Source organism: Salmo salar, chromosome 05 (assembly GCF_965601325.2).
Source record: "Salmo salar chromosome 05, fSalSal1, whole genome shotgun sequence".
NCBI lineage: Eukaryota > Metazoa > Chordata > Actinopteri > Salmoniformes > Salmonidae > Salmo > Salmo salar.
The window spans coordinates 65580377-65600203 of NC_138295.1; the positions used below are offsets into that span (position 1 = coordinate 65580377).

Below are 19827 nucleotides of genomic sequence, written 5' to 3' on the forward strand. Positions count from 1 at the left end.
TCCAGTCATGTAAAATGACTTAGAATTGCATGAAATGCGTTTATAAAAGGCCAACAATGTTAGGGACCATAGGCCACAAAAAAATGTCCCATGTGTGCAACTTCTGTAAGTGCCTCTACTCTACTGCTCTATGTCACTACGCAAATGTGATGATATGCATGCAATGCTTTATTATAAATGTGATTTTTTTTCTTATGCGTTCCTCAGAGCTCCCCATGTCAATGCTCTCTCACACTCACTTTTTGTTCCTGGACCCCCTGATTTACAAATGAAGGACCGCTTAAGTCCAAATTTAGTAGGTGTGTGAGAAAGATGTTAGCAGTCCCAGTGAATGCAGTGAAGCGGCTTCCCTTTGTTAATCAGGTGAATCTGGCCTCTGAATGGCAGATCATGGAGAATGAGGCCAGAGCTGGCCTAGCGTGCCAAGCCCGAGACAAAAGACTGACTGAGAAATCACACCGGATTACACTGCAAACTTGAATGCTGCTGATGAACAGTGAGAAAGGAGAGAGAAAAAGACAAAGAGGGGGAGAGAGAAAAAGTAATGGAAGGACAGAGAATAAAGATAGATAGAAATAGGGAGGGAGAGAGAAGGAAAGAAAATTAAGTGAGAGAAAGGAAGAGAGAGAAAAAGAGAGCAAGAAAGTAAGAGAAAAGAGGGAGGGGTTTGGTGTGTTTTTGTAGATCAGACTTCATGGGCAAGGTCACAGGACCCTGTTCAGATCAATAGTCATCCAGGAGGATTCATGTGAGTGGATCTGTCCTGACCTCCTCTAGAACACAGAACACTACCCTGGCTCAGTGGGAACCTGGGGACCTCTGCACCCTGACGAGGATAAGCCCTCTTTGTCTGGCTAGACCCCACCCTGCCCTGCTCTTCCCTACCTTCCCTCTGATGTTACACCCCACGTCACTCTCCACTCTCTGCTGTTACACACCCCGCCAGAGACACACAACAACACCATCTCTCCCCTGTGCTATGAGACCAGTCACTCTCAAATCGAAAATACTAAAGTCCGCCTATAAACGCTAAGCAGCTTTCATCAAGACTGCATTGTAGAACAACCCAAAGTGAACCTAGCTCTGATAGGCCCGACAGACACTAGGCAAGCCAAGGTAAGTCAAGATGAACCTCAAGCCTCTATTGTTGAGGTGTGTTTGATATTGTTCCTTGCTAGTCAAAGGTCAAAGTATGAACTATGCATTGCATCCAGTCTGAAGAGCGAAGACAGAACAAAGGAATCAGAACACTGAGAAGAATCCCTCAGAAGAATGATGCACCTAATAAACATGTAAGGAAACTTCTAGAGCATGGACAATAATGACTCACAGTTAAGTCCTTCCGGTTTTCAGAAAAAGACGTATGAATGGGAGGTAGCCTAAATCGTAGGTAGATGCCTAAACATTGACTGTGCAGATTTGATTGATTCCAGCTCTACATAGACAACCCCAGGATCTGAGCAGCTTGTTACTGTGGGGGAAAAAAAGTATTTGATCCCCTGCTGATTTTGTACATTTGCCCACTTACAAAGAAATTATCATTCTATAATTTTAATGGTAGGTTTATATGAACAGTGAGAGACAGAATAACAACAAAAAAATCCAGAAAAACGCATGTCAAAAATGTTATAAAATGATTTCCATTTTAATGAGGGAAATAAGTATTTGACCCCTCTGCAAAGCATGCCTTAGTACTTGGTGGCAAAACCCTTGTTGGCAATCACAGAGGTCAGACGTTTCTTGTAGTTGGCCACCAGGTTTGCACACATCTCAGGAGGGATTTTGTCCCACTCCTCTTTGCAGATCTTCTCCAAGTCATTAAGGTTTCGAGGCTGACGTTTGGCAACTCGAACCTTCAGCTCCCTCCACAGATTTTCTATGGGATTAAGGTCTGGAGAATGGCTAGGCCACTCCAGGACCTTAATGTGCTTCTTCTTGAGCTACTCCTTTGTTGCCTTGGCCGTGTGTTTTGGGTCATTGTCATGCTGGAATACCCATCCATGACCCATTTTCAATGCCCTGGCTGAGGGAAGGAGGTTCTCACCCAAGATTTGACAGTATATGGCCCCGTCAAATGATGCGGTGAAGTTGTCCTGTCCGCTTAGCAGAAAAACACCCCCAAAGCATAATGTTTCCACCTCCATGTTTGACGGTGGGGATGGTATTCTTGGGGTCATAGGCAGCATTCCTCCTCCTCCAAATACGGCGAGTTGAGTTGATGCCAAAGAGCTCCATTTTGGTCTCATCTAACCACAACACTTTCACCAGTTGTCCTCTGAATCATTCAGATGTTCATTGGCAAACTTCAGACGGGCATGTATATGTGCTTTCTTGAGCAGGGGAACCTTGCGGGCGCTGCAGGATTTCAGTCCTTCACGGCGAAGTTTGTTACCAATTGTTTTCTTGGTGACAATGATCCCAGCTGCCTTGAGATCATTGACAAGATCCTCCCGTGTAGTTCTGGGCTGATTCCTCACCGTTCTCATGATCATTGCAACCCCACGAGGTGAGATCTTGTATGGAGCCCCAGGCCAAGGGATATTGACAGTTCTTTAGTGTTTCTTCCATTTGCGAATAATCGCACCAACTGTTGTCACCTTCTCACCAAGCTGCTTGGCGATGGTCTTGTAGCCCATTCCAGCCTTGTGTAGGTCTACAGTCTTGTCCCTGACATCCTTGGAGAGCTCTTTGGTCTTGGCCATGGTGGAGAGTTTGGAATCTGATTGACTGATTGCTTCTGTGGACATGTGTCTTTTTTACAGGTAACAAGCTGCGGTTAGAAGCACTCCCTTTAAGAGTGTGCTCCTAATCTCAGCTCGTTACCTGTATAAAAGACACCTGGGAGCCAGAAATCTTTCTGATTGAGAGGGGGTCAAATACTTATTTCCCTCATTAAAATGCAAATCAATTTATAACATTTTTGACATGCGTTTTTCTGGATATTTTTGTTGTTATTCTGTCTCTCACTGTTCAAATAAACCTACCATAAAAATTATAGACTGATCCTTTCTTTATCAGTGGGCAAACGTACAAAATCAGCAGGGGATCAAATACTTTTTTCCCCCACTGTAATTGATAGCTATAGCATGGTTTAAGTAGGTAGGAGACAGGGTGGTTTTAACAGCAATAAGTGCTATTTATTCCCTCAGTCAGGAGGAGAGCCAACACAAACATGACTGTTCTAATGATTCATCACACTCTCCTTTCTTCGCAGACTTGTGACTAAACTAAGTGAAGGAATCGGGAGGAGGGAGGAAGGAGTGGGTGTCAAGAGATTGTGGATTTTAACTGTGCAGTGAAGCGCAGCCATGAGCAGGTAAAACAACATCAAACAGACTGCCTGTGTTCGTCACATGGCTGTCACAGAGATGACGAGAAAGAGAGCGAGAGCGAAAGAGAGAGAGTCAGCTGATCACGGGGCAGGGAATGGTTCTGTCACACGCATACACGTTTTCTTTACACGCAATCCAGCCTTTCCCTGTAAATACCATACCAGAAACACACCCTTCTGAGGTCAACATGAATATCTTAATGTACCACACCCTACCAAGGTTTGAAATAGTCCAGATAGATAGAACTACTGTGTGTTAGGATGCCTCTGTGCAGCTTTCTGTCATTAAAGCCCCCATGCAGTCTTTGTCATTTATTTTCATATCATCACTGTATGTCATTTATATCACTCTGTGTGTTTATTTAATGAAAATAGCTCCAAAATATATCTTTTGTATAATTTATTTCCCTGACCCTCTTTTGGCCCTTGAAATGCTCCTACACAAAAGGGCATTATAATATTTTTTTCACAATTTCAGTGTTATTTCAACCTAGTGTGGAAATATAATAAAAAAACAGGAAATCCTGTTTTTAACTGCACTGCCCCTTTAACACCTTCTTTGACCATGGAGACTTCTCCCTCAAGCCTCTTCCTAGACCTCGGCAATGGGCTCAACCTGTTTCCTTTCCACAATCCCATTCCATCTCTTACTTTTGATTCCTGAGAAGGGCTACAATGATTGCTGTGGGATAATGGATTTTTATTTTACATAACCCACTGCCATAACGCCCTGGCTTCAGTTTACCCGTGTAAACTAGCATATTGTGTCTGTAATGAATACAATGGGAGACAGAGAGCTGGTTTCAAGCGCAGGGCACAGCAGGTGTTTATTGTAAAGGACCACAGGAGGAGGCAGGTAGCTGGGTCCAGGGGCAGGCAGAAGGTCATACACAGTGGTCCAAAAAGGCAACAGTACAGGCAGGGAAAAGGCTAGTAACGTCGTCCAGGAGATCAGGCAATAGGTTGATAATAGGAAATCCGATAGGCTAAAGTACAAGCAGGGAATAGGTGTCGTTAGTGAGGCAGACATAAACTATCATACACAAGAGGATTAAATTACAGTAAACACAGCACTCCGAATAGAAGTGTGTCATAAAACAAACAATACCTCACAATGATGGGGTGCAAAGAACTGAACTAAATAGTGTGTGATAATGACATACAGGTGTGTGAACAGGTGGTCAGAATTCTGGTGATTGGGATCTGGAGAGTGAGCTGCGTTCAGGGGATCTAGGTGTTTGAGAGTGTAAGCTGGAAAGTGGGCTGGAAAGTGAGCTGTGTTCAGGGGACCTACGTGTTTGAGAGTGTGAGTTGGAAACAGACGTTACAGTGTCAAGTTGTCTTCAGGTTCAGAGTGTTTAATAGTCACAGGGTTGCAGGTGTGATTGCAGGGTACAGTGAAAATCTTAGTCTTCGAGCTCCAACAAGCAGGACTAAGTAAAATAAAATAATGAAAATGGTCATTTAAAAACAACAATATAAATCATTAAACCATGGAGTGGTTATGGTCAGTGGGACTTAATACATTCAAGATCACATTTCATAGTACAAAACCTCAGGTATAAACAATGAATAACTGAAGGCTTAACAAACCACTCCAGTTGGGAGAGGAACCTTTAATCTTGTCTTCCCATATCAAGCCCAGGGTTCTGACAGGAGAGTGAGGGAGTAAAAACACTCTCCTCAGGATAGGTTGTTCTCAGCTTGTCTCTGCTCCACTGGCTGTGAGAATTAACTTTGCATCCCAAATGGAACCCTATTTCCTATGTAGTGCCCTAAATGTGATGTTATTTGGGACGCGACCTACTGTAAGGCTGACAGTTCCACTGCCCTTTCTCAGAAGGCTATGATAGGTCACTAAGTTTGGCTCACAACAAGGAAAGCTGGGAAAGAGTCCTTCATAGGGTTGCAAAAGGAGGGTATGACAGGAGGTTGGTGGCACCTTAATTAGGGAGGACAGGCATGTGGTAATGACTGGAGCGGAATGGGTGGAATGGTATCAAATACGTCAAACATGGTTTCCAGGTGTTTGATGCCATTCCATTTGCTCTGTTCCGGCCTTTATTATGAGCCGTTCTCCCCTCAGCAGCCTCCACTGGAGGTTATATTATTGGAAACTTTCAAAAATTACCAGAAAATACCAGAATATTGATAACTTTCAAGGATTTTATGTAATCTATCACAAGACATCTAGTGACCATATTGGGTATCAACGGCGTCTGTAATTATATCAAATCAAATTGTATTTGTCATATGAGCCAAATACAACAGGTGTAGACCTTACAGTGAAATGTTTACTTACAAGCCCTTAACCAACAATGCAGTTTTAAGAAAATTCCTTAAAAAAATAAAAGAAATAAAGGTAACAAGTAATTAAAGAGCAGCAGTAAAATAACAATCGCGAGGCTATATACAGGGGTACCGGTACAGAGTCAATGTGCGGGGGCACAGGTTAATAAAGGTTATTGAGGTAATACGTACATGTAGGTAGAGTTTTTAAAGTGACTATGCTTGGACCTAGACTTGGCGCTCCGGTATCGCTTGCCATGCGGTAGCAGAGAGAACAGTCTATGACTAGGGTGGCTGGAGTCTTTGACTCTATGTCAATATCTCTTTGTTATAAATATTTTGGTGTCAAACTGGTAACTTTGGTCCCAAAGATAAACCAAAGACAAGATACCGAAGATTCCAATAACTTTGGTAAATTACCGGTAGCTTACTAGCTTTGTAACCCTAGTCCTACACTACAAGGGTGTGTGTAGATATGTGTGACCAAGTGCAAATATGAAATGGCACCCTACTTCCAATCCCTACGCTCTGGCACTACTTTTTTTCCAGCGAGTGGTTGAGAGTAGTGCACTATAGGGTGCCATTTCAGACGCTGACGACATGTAGTAGCCTACATGGTACTTCAGTGCAGGGCCAGAGCTTTGCTATTAGTGTGCTAATCAATTATTTGAATCGGCGCTAAAAGGTTTTAGATAATTAAACTATTGGAGAAAATAATAATTTGGGGAATGAAGGGTTTGCAATTATACCTCTTCATTAGTCCTGTCACAGGAAATAAATCAGACTGCACAGCAGCCCCAGTAAACATGAAGTCCTTTAGCTGGCAGCAACCTAACAGGAAGCCACCGTCAGACCATGTGTTTCTGGTCTGAGTGGTTTTTACATACCATCAACAGTAGTCTCTCCTAATAGAATGTTACAAAAATCTAACATAGTACTTAGCCAGAGCACATAATATTGGGTTCTGGCTTCCAAGAGATACACTACGTGGCCAAAAGTATGTGGACACCTGCTCGTCGAACATCTCATTCCAAAATCATGGGCATTAATATGGAGCTTGGCATTGTGCATGGTGATCTTAGGCTTGTGTGTGGCTGCTCGGCCATGGAAACCCATTTCATGAAGCTCCCCAGGAACAGTTCTTGTGCTGACGTTGCTTCCAGAGGCAGTTTGGAACTCGGTAGTGAGTGTTGCAACCGAGGACAGATAATTTTTACGTGCTACGCGCTTCAGCACTCGGCGGTCCCGTTCTGTCAGTTTCCATTTCACAATAACATCACTTACAGTTGAACGGGGCAGCTCTAGCAGGGCAGAAATTTGATGAACTGACTTGTTGGAAAGGTGGCATCTTATGACAGTGCCACGTTGAAAGTCACTGAGCTCTTCAGTACAGGCCATTCTACTGCCAATGTCTGTCTATGGAGATTGCATGGCTGTGTGCTCGATTTTATAAACCTGTCAGCAACAGGTGTGGCTAAAATAACCGAATCCACTCATTTGAAGGGGTATCCACATACACTACATGGCCAAAAGTATCAACAGTAATACTAAAGATTTCCATCATCACATAATGTGACCCATTGTAAAAACACCTATAACTGATCCATGTGTGTTTTGTCCACCTTTATTTGTGTCAATGTTTCTGAGAAAGGCTACATAAGGGGTGGCCTCCTGTTACAGAGAGACAGTAGGATCTGTCCCAAAAAGCACACTATTCCCTATGTAGTGCATTACTTTTGTAAAGACAGCAGAAACACTGCAGGTGACGTCAGACACAGAAAAAAACTGCCAGCCACCTGCAGAGCTCTGAACTGAACTGCTACCTCGGCTGATTTCTGTTGGGATTATGTCATCTAGTTAGCTCTCCTCTCCTTTCCCTTCCCTTCTCCTCTCTTCTGAATCTTAATCTTCTTCCTTGGGGAGAGAAATCAGGGAGGGCCATCTTCCAGACTTTCTGAAATAAGATTTAATAAAAAGCACACAACTTCACATGGAGGGGGCTGCCTAAACAATGGAGCCTGAACAACATCAGAAGACCTGCCTCCATCTCTCACAATGTGATCGTTTTATAGGGTTGTCATTGGATAGAGAACTGCTAGAGCGTTGAGCCAGTAACCGAAAGGTCACTGGTTCGAATCCTCGAGCCGCCAAGGTGAATATGCCATTCTTCCCTTGAACAAAGCAGTTAACCCCCAAACAACAACTGCTCCCCGGGCGCCGATGACGTGGATTAGGACAGCCCCCTGCACCTCTCTGATTCAGAGAGGGGAAGACACATTTCGGTTGAATGCATTCAGTTGTGCAACTGACTAAGTATCTCCTTTGCAAGAAATCAATCTATACAATACATCATTGATGAATGACTCCACCGCTAATGTCTGAACTTGGTTTGAGGCAGTCAGCAACGGATTGATGTTGCTTTTATTGTTATTGTTTATTTTTAAATATCTGATTTGCCTCCATTGTGTGTGGCTGGCCTGGCCCTGCTGAGAATCTGTGACCATACCTGTCTATATACCTTTGAGCTGTGTTTCTAGGTTCTGGGCCTGGAGCCATCAAGCCTCTCATTGGGAGTGGGTGTATAGGGGGTGGGTAGTGGGAATGTGCACACCTTTGGGTCCCGGGGACCAGGAGTGAGAAGCACTGCCTTTGAACAATGTCAGAATATCCATGACCTTGAATGTACCTGACCCTCTGACCTATTTTAAATGTATGTACATGTAACTGTATGAAGCAATCTGAAATTGTAAATCCTTAAATGTGTAATAACTTGAAATATGAAAACTGGGAGAAAAAAACGTAATGACTAAATATATCAACAACGAAAAAGAGAAGGGATTGATAGCAGAGGAGGGAAGGCAGGAAACCCTTTGATGTTCTTTAATATCATCAGATAAGGGTTTTAGAATAGTTTTGATGATCATTTCATAACAGAGTTTATAGGTAAAGTAGAGGGCCTTGCTTTAGAATCAAAGCGGTGATTTGAGAGAAGGCAAGAGGAGAGACGTTGTGCTCAACCACATGACCTCTGAATCATATGACTGACGTTCAGCGCCGCCTGAGGGTTGGGCCGACACGCCCCCTGATCCCCACACACCCACTTTAACACACATTAAAATTAAACTAAACCCATCAAACTAGTTTCAAGATGGAATGAATGGGAATGTTCATCATTTTTCTGACAAAATATTCAATTATACTATTCAGCAGCTGATCAGAGAAGACAGTTTTTCCTTTGATCGTGTAGTTAATCATTCCATTCAGACTATTTCCAATAGAGTTCTCGTTTACATTAAACACCATGCTGTCTGACTAGTCATTACTATGTTAACTGCCATAATCTTTCCTCCTCCAAACTTCAAAGGCTTACTCTTAAAAATCCCCCTCCCTGAACAGCTGAACTATAACAGAGAAGAGAGGACCAGCCTGCCTGGAACATAATGCAAGTATGAAACATAACCCAGCAGTAAGAAACAGTAAGAGTAGCAAGATCACGACACCAGAAAGGTTTACCAATGCTGGAGGCGTCAACAGTAGTGTTACCCAGAGGACTATCATTCTTCAAGAGTCACAACGGGGTTGTTTCCCCTTTATGTGACGTGTTCTACCCCTGTGCTGAATACCAGGGAAGCGAACCCATGACTAACACTAATCTACACACAAAGCAACGTGCTATCTGCTAGCTAGCCAAAATCCTGATTTGAGTTGGCCTGTGAGCAACATTATTTTAGTTCTCATGGAGGGTGACGTCACTGCACTGTGGGATACCTAGTTATCATCTGCTACATTTATGTGGTTCTACTGTACCTCCACTGTACTCTCAGTGTCTGGAACAAGGGAAAGTGGCTCAGCAGTCTCTGTCTGTCTGTCTTCATGTAGTACATTGTGCCACAACAACACAGGTTCATATAGTTCAGTGTCAGGCAGCAGCATAGTAGAGATTGAATCACGCCAGTGACAGTGTTGGGGAAGTGGTGTGATCCAATCACAACCAATGTTTCTGAACTAAATTGTCCACACACACGAGCTGTAACGTAATAAGACTGCTGGATCTGCAGTGATACGGTGGCAGTCAGAAGAGGATGTTGGAATGAGGATAGACTTTCCAGTATTTTCTTTTCCTCACCCAGGCTCTCACACATCACATCAGACTGACTGCACTAGGATAACCCATTTCTGCCGTAAAGCAGCTTGGCAGGGATTTTGTTGACGCAGTTTCACGGCAGGCAGGCAGGCAGGCAGAGGCAGAGAGAGAGAGAGGCAGAGAGAGAGAGAGGCAGAGAGAGAGAGAGAGAGAGAGAGAGACTCAGTGTGTGTGTTCTATTCTCTCTCCACCTGCTACCAGAGATCCATTACCAGGCAATCCCACACTACTCCAGGACTCCCAAAGTTCCACCCCACTGAAGACAGATTATTGGTGTTCAACAATACATTTAGCCTGCCCTGAATACATGCAACACACAGTAAACTGCAGTCATGTAGGACATTGATGGGAAATAGTTTCCTCATTTTATATGCTCTAATACTACTAGCATCGTGGTAATGATGATGATGAACTAACACAGAAATATGCTAGCTAGCCACATCACCTGATACACAGAGAACAATAGCTATTGCTCCTCTTGAGCAGTAACCTCCTCCCCAGGCTGTGTGCAAGACTACTGGAACAGCACTGCTGTTTGCCCCTGAGAGGATAAATACAATTGTATTGAATGGAATTGAACTATTCCCATCACCATATCAGCTGGAGGAAGAGGCTGAGAAGAGGTTGCTGGGAAGGTACATTACAATATAGCGCTCTAATTAGCCCTTTAGATGTCACCCAGAGACAACATCAATGGGGAGAGCTCGCATGGTGACATTCATTTGGCCAGTCAGTCAGACCAGCTGAGAGCCTACAGAGTCTGTAGTGAAGGCCTATCTATCACTGATCTCCAAATAGACTCCATCATCGCTCCTGTCAGGATTTTGTTCTAGGTGTTATGATATATATTTTTTCCAGATGTTCTTGTTTTAGTGAATGTCTGCTACTGTATTTGAAACTGCTTCACTGTCAATGACAGTCCCATGTTACACATAGTGTAGGTGTGGTCATATCCGTTCTCTCTAGTCTAACCACTGAGCTAGATGCTGTGAATGAGGTGTGCACTGCACAGACAGTGTGGTAAAGTACTAGTAAAACCACCAGCACAATGTCCCTGGCAGCAGGTTGAGTGTCAGGCATGTCATCAAGCAGGATTAACACGCCCTATGCTTGTACAGATAGTACCCATCCACCACTGTGACTGTTGCCGGGCCGGTTTCGCCAGGTATAATTCCATTGGAACACTGTCGGTCCTCCTGCTCAACATCTCTCATTCGTATTATTACAGACATCTTCCCAGAAACAAGGAAGTCAGAGACATGCCACTCACCTCTGTTGATGTGGCTGGGATGGATTTACCTGTGGAGACAAAGAGGAAAGTTGTGATCAACAGGGAATTTATGACTAAAGCAAAGCATCTTAAAATACATTGGCTTGGTTATGAACTGGATGTGAAACTATTTGTGACTGAGAAGGGCTTATGCAAACATGATGAACTCTCAGAGCTACAATAAGATGTTAACAACTGGCCCAGCCAACTCATGACAAAAGAGAGGCATGTATTGTTTCATGCTAAACCTTTACTGTATCTAAAACAGAGGCCACAATTCAATCAATTGCAGGTCAATTAAAATGTGAAAATAATGCCGCTGGGTCACTCAGACTGTTTCCGTACACTGCTTCTGAAGGACAGATGTATGTGTCGATAATTCAATATGACAACGTCTGCAGAGGAAGCAGCATACGAGACGTCAGTTTTAACATGGTTAACAGGTTAACACCTCAGATACAGCCTGAACTTTCTTATTGAACCTGCAGTGTGTTTTCCCCCTTTATCTGGTTTATTGACTTCATCTGGGCCTAATATGTCATGAGATACTGTATGCATTTAGGTCTCGCACATGAACCACTCCTGGGCTGCTGACTGCAGTTGCCATGGCAACTCACTGGGAAGTCAAACGCCCATCAGCCCGAGTCAGAAGGTTGACGAGCAACAAAGGCTCCGGAGACTCCATGATGGAGTCACTAAGTGGCCATCAGCCATGAAGATAATCTGCTCAGTCAAACAAGGTTATTATTATCAGACCATTAGAAAATGAAAGCTGTTTAATCCAGTGAGGCGGAACCACCATCTTGAGCAAAATAGGTAAAGTACAACACAAGTGCATTATAACACAGACTACCATGGGTCTAAACTTGCCTATATGCTCTAGCACAGTAGTTAATAGGGCCAGGATTATTTATATGACCGTAAACCTGACCAGGAAAAACAGGGTCCATGGAAAGAGAAGAAGAAGGAAGAAGATTGAGGAATGTGTCATGAAGACAACATCATTAACTGGGTCACAGTCAATGAAAGCAGCAGTTCATTCTCACCACTTGGTTGGTGGCATGTGACTACTGATGACACCCCGCCTCTGCCTCTCTCACTGCCTCTACATCTGCCAGGCAGTCTCTCTCACTGCCTCTACCAGGCAGTCTCTCTCACTGCCTCTACATCTGCCAGGCAGTCTCTCTCACTGCCTCTACCAGGCAGTCTCTCTCACTGCATCTGCCTCTACCAGTCAGTCTCTCTCACTGCCTCTACATCTGCCAGGCAGTCTCTCTCACTGCCTCTACCAGGCAGTCTCTCTCACTGCCTCTGCTTCTACCTCTGCCAGTCAGTCTCTGTCACTCCCTCTACATCTGCCAGGCAGTCTCTCTCACTGCCTCTACCAGGCAGTCTCTCTCACTGCCTCTACATCTGCCAGGCAGTCTCTCTCACTGCCTCTACCAGGCAGTCTCTCTCACTGCATCTGCCTCTACCAGTCAGTCTCTCTCACTGCCTCTACATCTGCCAGGCAGTCTCTCTCACTGCCTCTACCAGGCAGTCTCTCTCACTGCCTCTGCTTCTACCTCTGCCAGTCGGTCTCTGTCACTGCCTCTACATCTGCCAGGCAGTCTCTCTCACTGCCTCTGCTTCTACCTCTGCCAGTCAGTCTCTGTCACTGCCTCTACCAGTCAGCCTCTGTCACTGCCTCTGCCAGTCAGTCTCTGTCACTGCCTCTACCAGTCAGCCTCTGTCACTGCCTCTACCAGTCAGCCTCTGTCACTGCCAGTCAGCCTCTGTCACTGCCTCAACTTCTACCAGTCAGCCTCTGTCACTGCCTCTGCCCGTCAGCCTCTGTCACTTCCTCAGCCTCTGCCAGTCAGCCTCTGCCAGTCAGCCTCTGCCAGTCAGCCTCTGCCAGTCAGCCTCTGTCACTGCCTCTCCCTCTGCCTCTGCCAGTCAGTCTCTGTCACTGCCTCTGCCAGTCAGTCTCTCTCATTGCCTCTGCTTCTACCTCTGCTAGTCAGTCTCTCTCACTGCCTCTACCTCTGCCAGGCAGGCTCTCTCACTGCCTATGCTTCTACCTCTGCTAGTCAGTCTCTGTCACTGCCAGTCAGTCTCTGTCACTACCACTGCCTCTACCTCTATCAGTCAGCATCTGTCACCGCCTCTGCCTGTCAGCCTTTGTCACTGCCTCTCCCTCTACCAGTCAGCCTCTGTCACCGCCTCTGCCTGTCAGCCTTTGTCACTGCCTCTCCCTCTACCAGTCAGACTCTGTCACTGCCTCGGCCTCTACCAGTCAGACTCTGTCACTTCCTCTGCCAGTCAGCCTTTGTCAGTCAGCCTCTGTCACTGTCTCTCCCTCTACTTCTACCAGTCAGCCTCTGTCACTGCCTCTGCCCATCAGCCTCTGTCACTTCCTCAGCCTCTGCCAGTCAGCTCTGCCAGTCAATCTCTGCCAGTCAGCCTCTGCCAGTCAGCCTCTGCCAGTCAGCCTCTGCCAGTCAGCCTCTGCCAGTCAGCCTCTGTCACTGCCTCTCCCTCTACCTCTGCCAGTCAGTCTCTGTCACTGCCTCTGCCAGTCAGTCTCTGTCACTGCCTCTGCCAGTCCGTCTCTGTCACTGCTTCTACCTCTACCAGTCAGTCTGCTTTACTGCCAGTCAGCCTCTGTCACTGCCTGTCAGCCTCTGTCACTGCCTCTACCTCTACCAGTCAGTCTCCTTTACTGCCAGTCAGCCTCTGTCACTGCCTGTCAGCCTCTGTCACTGCCTCTACCTCTACCAGTCAGTCTCCTTTACTGCCAGTCAGCCTCTGTCACTGCCTGTCAGCCTCTGTCACTGCCTCTACCTCTACCAGTCAGTCTCCTTTACTGCCAGTCAGCCTCTGTCACTGCCTGTCAGCCTCTCTCACTGCCTCTCCCTCTACCTCTGCCAGTGAGCCTCTGTCACTGCCTCTGCCAGTCAGCCTCTGCCTCTACCTCTGCCAGTCAGTCACTGGCCCTGCCTCTACCCGCATACACACAGCTAAAATTAATCAATAGACTTCATTCAAGAAACTTCTGGGTTTGGCCTAAATGTTCCTCCAAGCCACCACGTCATCGTCATGAAATGTTCATTAACTTCAATAACGTGACCAAGCAGATGATTTTTTGATGACCCTCTCCACACACACAATGACAAGCTCTATTGTAATGCAACATCCTGCAAAACAACATGTTCAAATCATTTGCTTGTGACTGCCCCATTCATTGATGAGAAAAAACAAGATGGAAGCCTGATATTTCAGGACGTCAACAAACCTACTCACAACCAATGGTCCTTATTTTCAAATCCAATTTATTTTAGAAAGCCTGTTCTATATGGGAAGATGTCACAAAGTGCTATACAAATACCCAGACTAAAACCCCAAACAGCAAGCAATGCAGATGTAGAAAGAAGCACATTGGCTAGGAAACACTCCCTCGAAAGGTAGGAACCTAGGAAGAAACCTAGAGGAACCAGGCTTATTTTGACACTCAAAGTAAGAAAAAACAATTTGCTTTTGTTACTGCCATGCAGGAAACAGACAACGGACAAATCCTGTTATTCTCACACAAACTGGCTTCATCATCGAAGGAAAGAAATCTGATACAGAGACCTGGAAGCTGATCAATACAAGGCCTCAGACACACAGAGAGAGGAGGAAATCACTTTCCTTTCCACCTTAACCTGTGCTCTCTCTCTCGCTCTCTATCCCCCTCTCTCTCATGCAGTGTATTATCCATCCCACAGCTACAGCGTGACAATCTAAACAACCGCGAGGACACAGTAGACATTATGACAAATGGTGAATAAGTGATCCAGTGGCCTAATGGTTAAGGCATCAGCCTCCGGAGCTGGGGATTGTGGGTTCAAGTCCCACCTGGGTCTGTTGAAAGCAGCTGACCATTAGATCAAAAGTTCTTTCCAAGATCTGCTTGCATGAATTTGGTAGTGTTAATCACTGTCAGTACTAAATTCCTAATTGCCTGATGCAAATAGTGAATTCCAAATGAAAGAGTCAATAGTAGGAGACCAGAAAAGTGACAATTGTGACCTTATGCCTAAACTGCCAGTCCTGTACTTCACAAAACAATCTACTATTTGTCCTTCCCTGTAGAGCATGGTGTTTGCAACACCATGGTTGTGGGTTCGATTCCCATGGGGGGCCAGCACAGGAAAAAAAAAATGTATGAAATGTATGCATTCACGACTGTAAGTCGCTCTGGATAAGACTGTCTGCTAAATGACTAAAATGTAAATGTATCAATCTGGTAAGATCGGGAAATGGAGTAAAAGAGTAGCTAGATCTATTTGGTCAGTAGGAATAGTGACGGGGTTGGTGGGTCTGTGACAAACTGGCTGGAAGAATGCTCTGTTTCTCTGAACACAGCTGATATGCCTTGGGGGAGACCCCTTGCTCTGTAGCCCAGTTAACCAGACATCAGAGTGGTCAGTCCTGAGAATCCATCAAATATGGATATGATGTAACAAATCAGTGTAGAAAGATATTATTATGGATTTAAGGCACCAGAAAAAGAAAGGCGTCGTAAGAATAAAGTTAGTCTATCTACATTAACTCAGATGATTAGCTTTAGTCATATTAATGTAATAATCAGATGGATAAAGTGTAATAACACACGTGATGATACCACATTTAATAACAGCATTGTCTGTAGAGTAGCCATCCTCAGACCAGTAGCAAACCATGCAAAACCTCCCATCCCCAATTACTATTACTGAGTTACTAATACATTGCCAGGCACGTCAAATAAAATACAGTACACCACAAATTTCACCCTTACTATGCAGTCCGTTCATAAATGCCAAAAAGGTCCCGTGTGTCTCTGCTGGCAGAGGATGGTGCTTGCAACGTCAGGGATATGGGCTTGATTCCCACTGGGGACCAGTATGAAAAAGTACGAAAATGTATGCACACACTGGATAAGAGTGTCTGCTAAATGACTCAAATGTAAATGTAAAAAAGCTGTTTAAGCATGGAGTACATTGAGTCCAAAGCAAATATGCCATCAAATTGACTCAGCACACATTGACTCAAGGTGTGTAACTGAGTAAGAGCTAGGGTACAGCTTCCCTGTGACACCATGGGTAAATAAATAAAGACATATTCTGGGTGAAATTGAGTCTGCTTCTGGGAATCTGATTACAGGATACTAGCCAGGGGGAAGACCGACAGGAACTCTCCACGAGCAAAACAAGACACATTACTTGTAATTCATAGTCACTTTCACAGGTAGCCTGATGACTCACAGTAAATTATTTCACTGCTTTGTTGTTCGCTACATACTTTAGTCTGAGACTGTCATCATTGAAATAGTTTGTGGTGACGAGCGGCGTTGTACAAAACAAAGTCATTTGCGATTGGATCATCTTTAACCAATTAAATTTTACATTTTAGTCATTTAGCAGACGCTCTTATCCAGAGCAATTTACAGGAGCAATTAGGGTTACGTGCCTTGCTCAAGGGCAGGTCGACATATTTTTCAGCTAGTCGGCTCGAACCGGCCCAACGGTCTTACCCGCTAAACTACCCGCTGCCCTATCAGAGTATGAAAGCCAATGACAAATATTCAAGCCACCGCTTTACCCATGTTTGTTCTGGCTTTGGCCAACCCATTGGTTTCTGTACCAATCAGACGGCCCCCAATGTGTTCGCATTCGCATAATCTAACGTAGCAGGTGTAAAATGAACGTCTGAAACTAGATCCCTTACATACTGGACCAGACGAGAAGAAAAAAAAACTGTCGTGGAGGTTATATTCTGCACTGTTCAACCAATCCAGTAAATGTGGAGGAGGAGTTAAGATTGTGTTGCCTTGTTAACGTCACAGGCTCTCTTTCCATTTCCTGAAAACCGGACAGAGGCTAGCGTTTGGCCGGAGCAAGGAGGAGTATGGGTAGCCAAGCAGTTCCAAAGGCACACCCAGACTACACACATCACTTGCTGTGTCATATCAGGTGTGACACAAGACAATGTCAACAGTTTAGCTAGGCCCTAGCTGTTAAGGCGTAAGTCCATCGATGACTACAGTGATGATGATATGGCTTGGGGCCATCATGCAGTCATGCCATTGGTTGAGGGTCTTTGTGGCAATGAAAGCACTCCATAAAAAAAGTCCAAAATAACAAAAAAGAAGGTTGATAAGGGGCCACATATTATCAGTCAAGGTAGCCTACTCCACCCCCCCACCCATTGTACAGTGGATTCAGACCCCTTCAGGAAAGTATTCAGACCCCTTGACTTGTACCACATTTTGTTACATTACAGCCTTATTCTAAAATTGATTAAATTGTTTTCCCCCCTTATCACTCCACACACAATACCCCATAATGACAAAGCAAAAACAGTTTTTTTTACATTTTTGCAAATGTATACAAAAAATACTACTGAGTCTCCTCTGCCTATCCTCTCAAGCTCTGTCAGGTTGGATGGAGAGCTGCTCCCGAGTGGTGCAGCAGTCTAAGGCACTGCATCTCAGTGCAAGAGGCATCACTACAGTCCCTGGTTTGAATCCAGGCTGTATCACATCTGGCTGTGATTGGGAGTCCCATAGGGCGGCGCACAGGTTTGGCCGGGGTAGCCCGTATTTGTAAATAAGAATTTGTTCTTAACTGACTTGCCTAGTTAAATAAAAAAAGAGTGTCACTGCAGAGCTATTTTCATGTCTCTCCAGAGATGTTTGATTGGGTTTAAGGCCGGGCTCTGGCTGGGCCACTCAAGGACATTCAGAGATTTGTCACAAAGCCACTCCTGCATTGTCTTGGCTGTGTGCTTAGGGTCATTGTCCTGTTGGAAGGTCAACCTTCACCCCAGTTTGAGGTCCTGAGCACTCTGGAGCAGGTTTTCATCAAGGATCTCTCTGTACTTTGTTCCGTTCATCTTTCCCTCGATCCTGACTAGTCTCCCAGTCGCTGCCGCTGAAAATCATCCCCACAGCATGATGCTGCCACCACCATGCTTCACCATAGGGATGGTACCAGGTTTCCTCCAGATGTGACGCTTGGCATTCAGGCCAAAGAGTTCAATCTTGGTTTCATCAGACCAGACAATCTTGTTTCTCATGGTCTGAGAGTCCTTTAGGTGCCTTTTGGCAAACTCCAAGTGGGCTGTAATGTGCCTTTTACTGAGGAGTGGCTTCCGTCTGGCCACTCTACCATAAAGGCCTGATTGGTGGAGTGCTGCAGAGATGGTTGTCCTTCTGGAAGTTTCTCCCATCTCCACAGAGCAACTCTGGAGCCCTGCCAGAGTGACCATCGGGTTCTTGGTCACCTCCCCCGATTGCTTAGTTTGGTCGAGCGGCCAGCTCTAGAAGAGTCTTGGTAGTTCCAAACTATTTCCATTTAAGAATGATGGAGGCCACTGTGTTCTTGGGGACCTTCAATGCTACATAAATTAGTTTGGTACCCTTCCCCAGACCTCTGCCTCAACACAATCCTGTCTCAGAGCTCTAGAGACAATTCCTTCAACCTCATGGCCTGGTTTTTGCTCTGACATGCACTGTCAACTGTGGGACCTTATATAGTCAGGTGTGTGCCTTTCCAAATCATGTCCAATCAATTGAATTTACCACAGGTGGACTCCAATCAAAATGTAGAAACATCAAGGATGATCAATAGAAACAGGATGCACCTGAGCTCAATTTCGAGTCTCATAGCAAAGGGTCTGAATACTTATGTAAATAAGGTATTTCTGTTTTTTATTTGTAATACATTTGCAGAAATGTCTAAAAACCCGTTTTCACTTTGTCATTATGGGTTATTGCGTGTCTTGATGAAAACATGTTTTTATTTAATCAATTTTTGAATAAGGCTGTAACATAACGAAATGTGGAAAAAGGTAAGGGGTCTGAATACTTTCCCGAATGCACGGTATGTCACTCTGGGCCGCAACAAATTGTGCCATGGAAATATGTTGTTTTTTCATTTTCTCAGTAGGCTATTTTATAGAGTGTGAATGATGAACATGAACATGTGATGTGTGACAGGGATAAAACAACAACACCTGAGCCAGCTGACTAAATGCAATAGCCAACAATTGGAAAGCATGACATATGAATCTAGCAGTCGGTGTCCAGCTGCCTTGTTGACCTAATTTCTACATAAATAAAAAATTATTACAGATTTTCTCATTCTAGGAACTGGTAATATTACCAATGTGTTGGAGAAATGAAAAAAAGACTGAAAAAAATCATGAACGGATTGCAAAAACATCATTACATAATTATTGTACCTACCATCACTGCCTTCATATTGTAATTTGACAGCTCCGTCTTTCTGAATCCTCACATCCCGTGGTCCCTCAATCCTTTTCGGAGTATCCACCACTGATGCACCGGTAGCTGGGCCAGAATTCCTCCTATGTCCCTGAACCAGGTTTATGCAGCATTGGTAACACACTGCCCAAGCCTGCTCTTCGTTTATCGGTTGGCTGTAGAGCATTAAAATCTCCTCCAAAGACAGTTCACTTCCCCCTCTTTCCTCCATTCCGTCCATTTTTGCCATCCCGGGATACGGCGTCTCATCTCGCTGGACCGCAGCAGGGCCGATCAGCTCTCCGCTCTCGTCCGAATCTCGCCGCTTGGCCATCCTTTCATTCTATCGACCGAGAAGGGCCGGTGATGACACTAATAAACGGGGAGCCGCAGATAAACAAACGATCCGGGCAGCGTGAAGACATCGGAAAAGATGCGGTTCCCTTGCAACAGCAGCACCACCACGGACAATGATTATTATTTCCCCCGCCTTGCAGTGTTTTCGTATGGGTACCAGTCATATG

At 44.9% G+C, this 19827-nt stretch overlaps 1 protein-coding gene and 1 non-coding gene across 4 annotated transcripts in view; one reads left to right on the forward strand and one right to left on the reverse strand.

Moving 5' to 3' along the window:
* LOC106605542 (protein spire homolog 1) overlaps positions 1 to 19827 on the reverse strand; it is a 61471-nt gene extending 41644 nt beyond the window's left edge. For 2 of the 3 annotated variants that reach the window (XM_014201320.3, XM_014201321.3), the window contains exons 1-2: positions 19286 to 19827; positions 11035 to 11063 (exon numbers count right to left, since the gene is read on the reverse strand). In XM_014201320.3, coding sequence (XP_014056795.2) covers positions 11035 to 11063; positions 19286 to 19637 — 381 coding nt within the window. In that variant the 5' untranslated portion in view covers positions 19638 to 19827. The remainder of the gene's footprint in view (positions 1 to 11034; positions 11064 to 19285) is intronic. The other variant, XM_014201322.3, reaches the window with a different exon arrangement.
* On the forward strand, positions 14849 to 14921 carry trnar-ccg (transfer RNA arginine (anticodon CCG)). The gene has a single exon. It is a non-coding gene; the product is annotated as a tRNA-Arg (tRNA).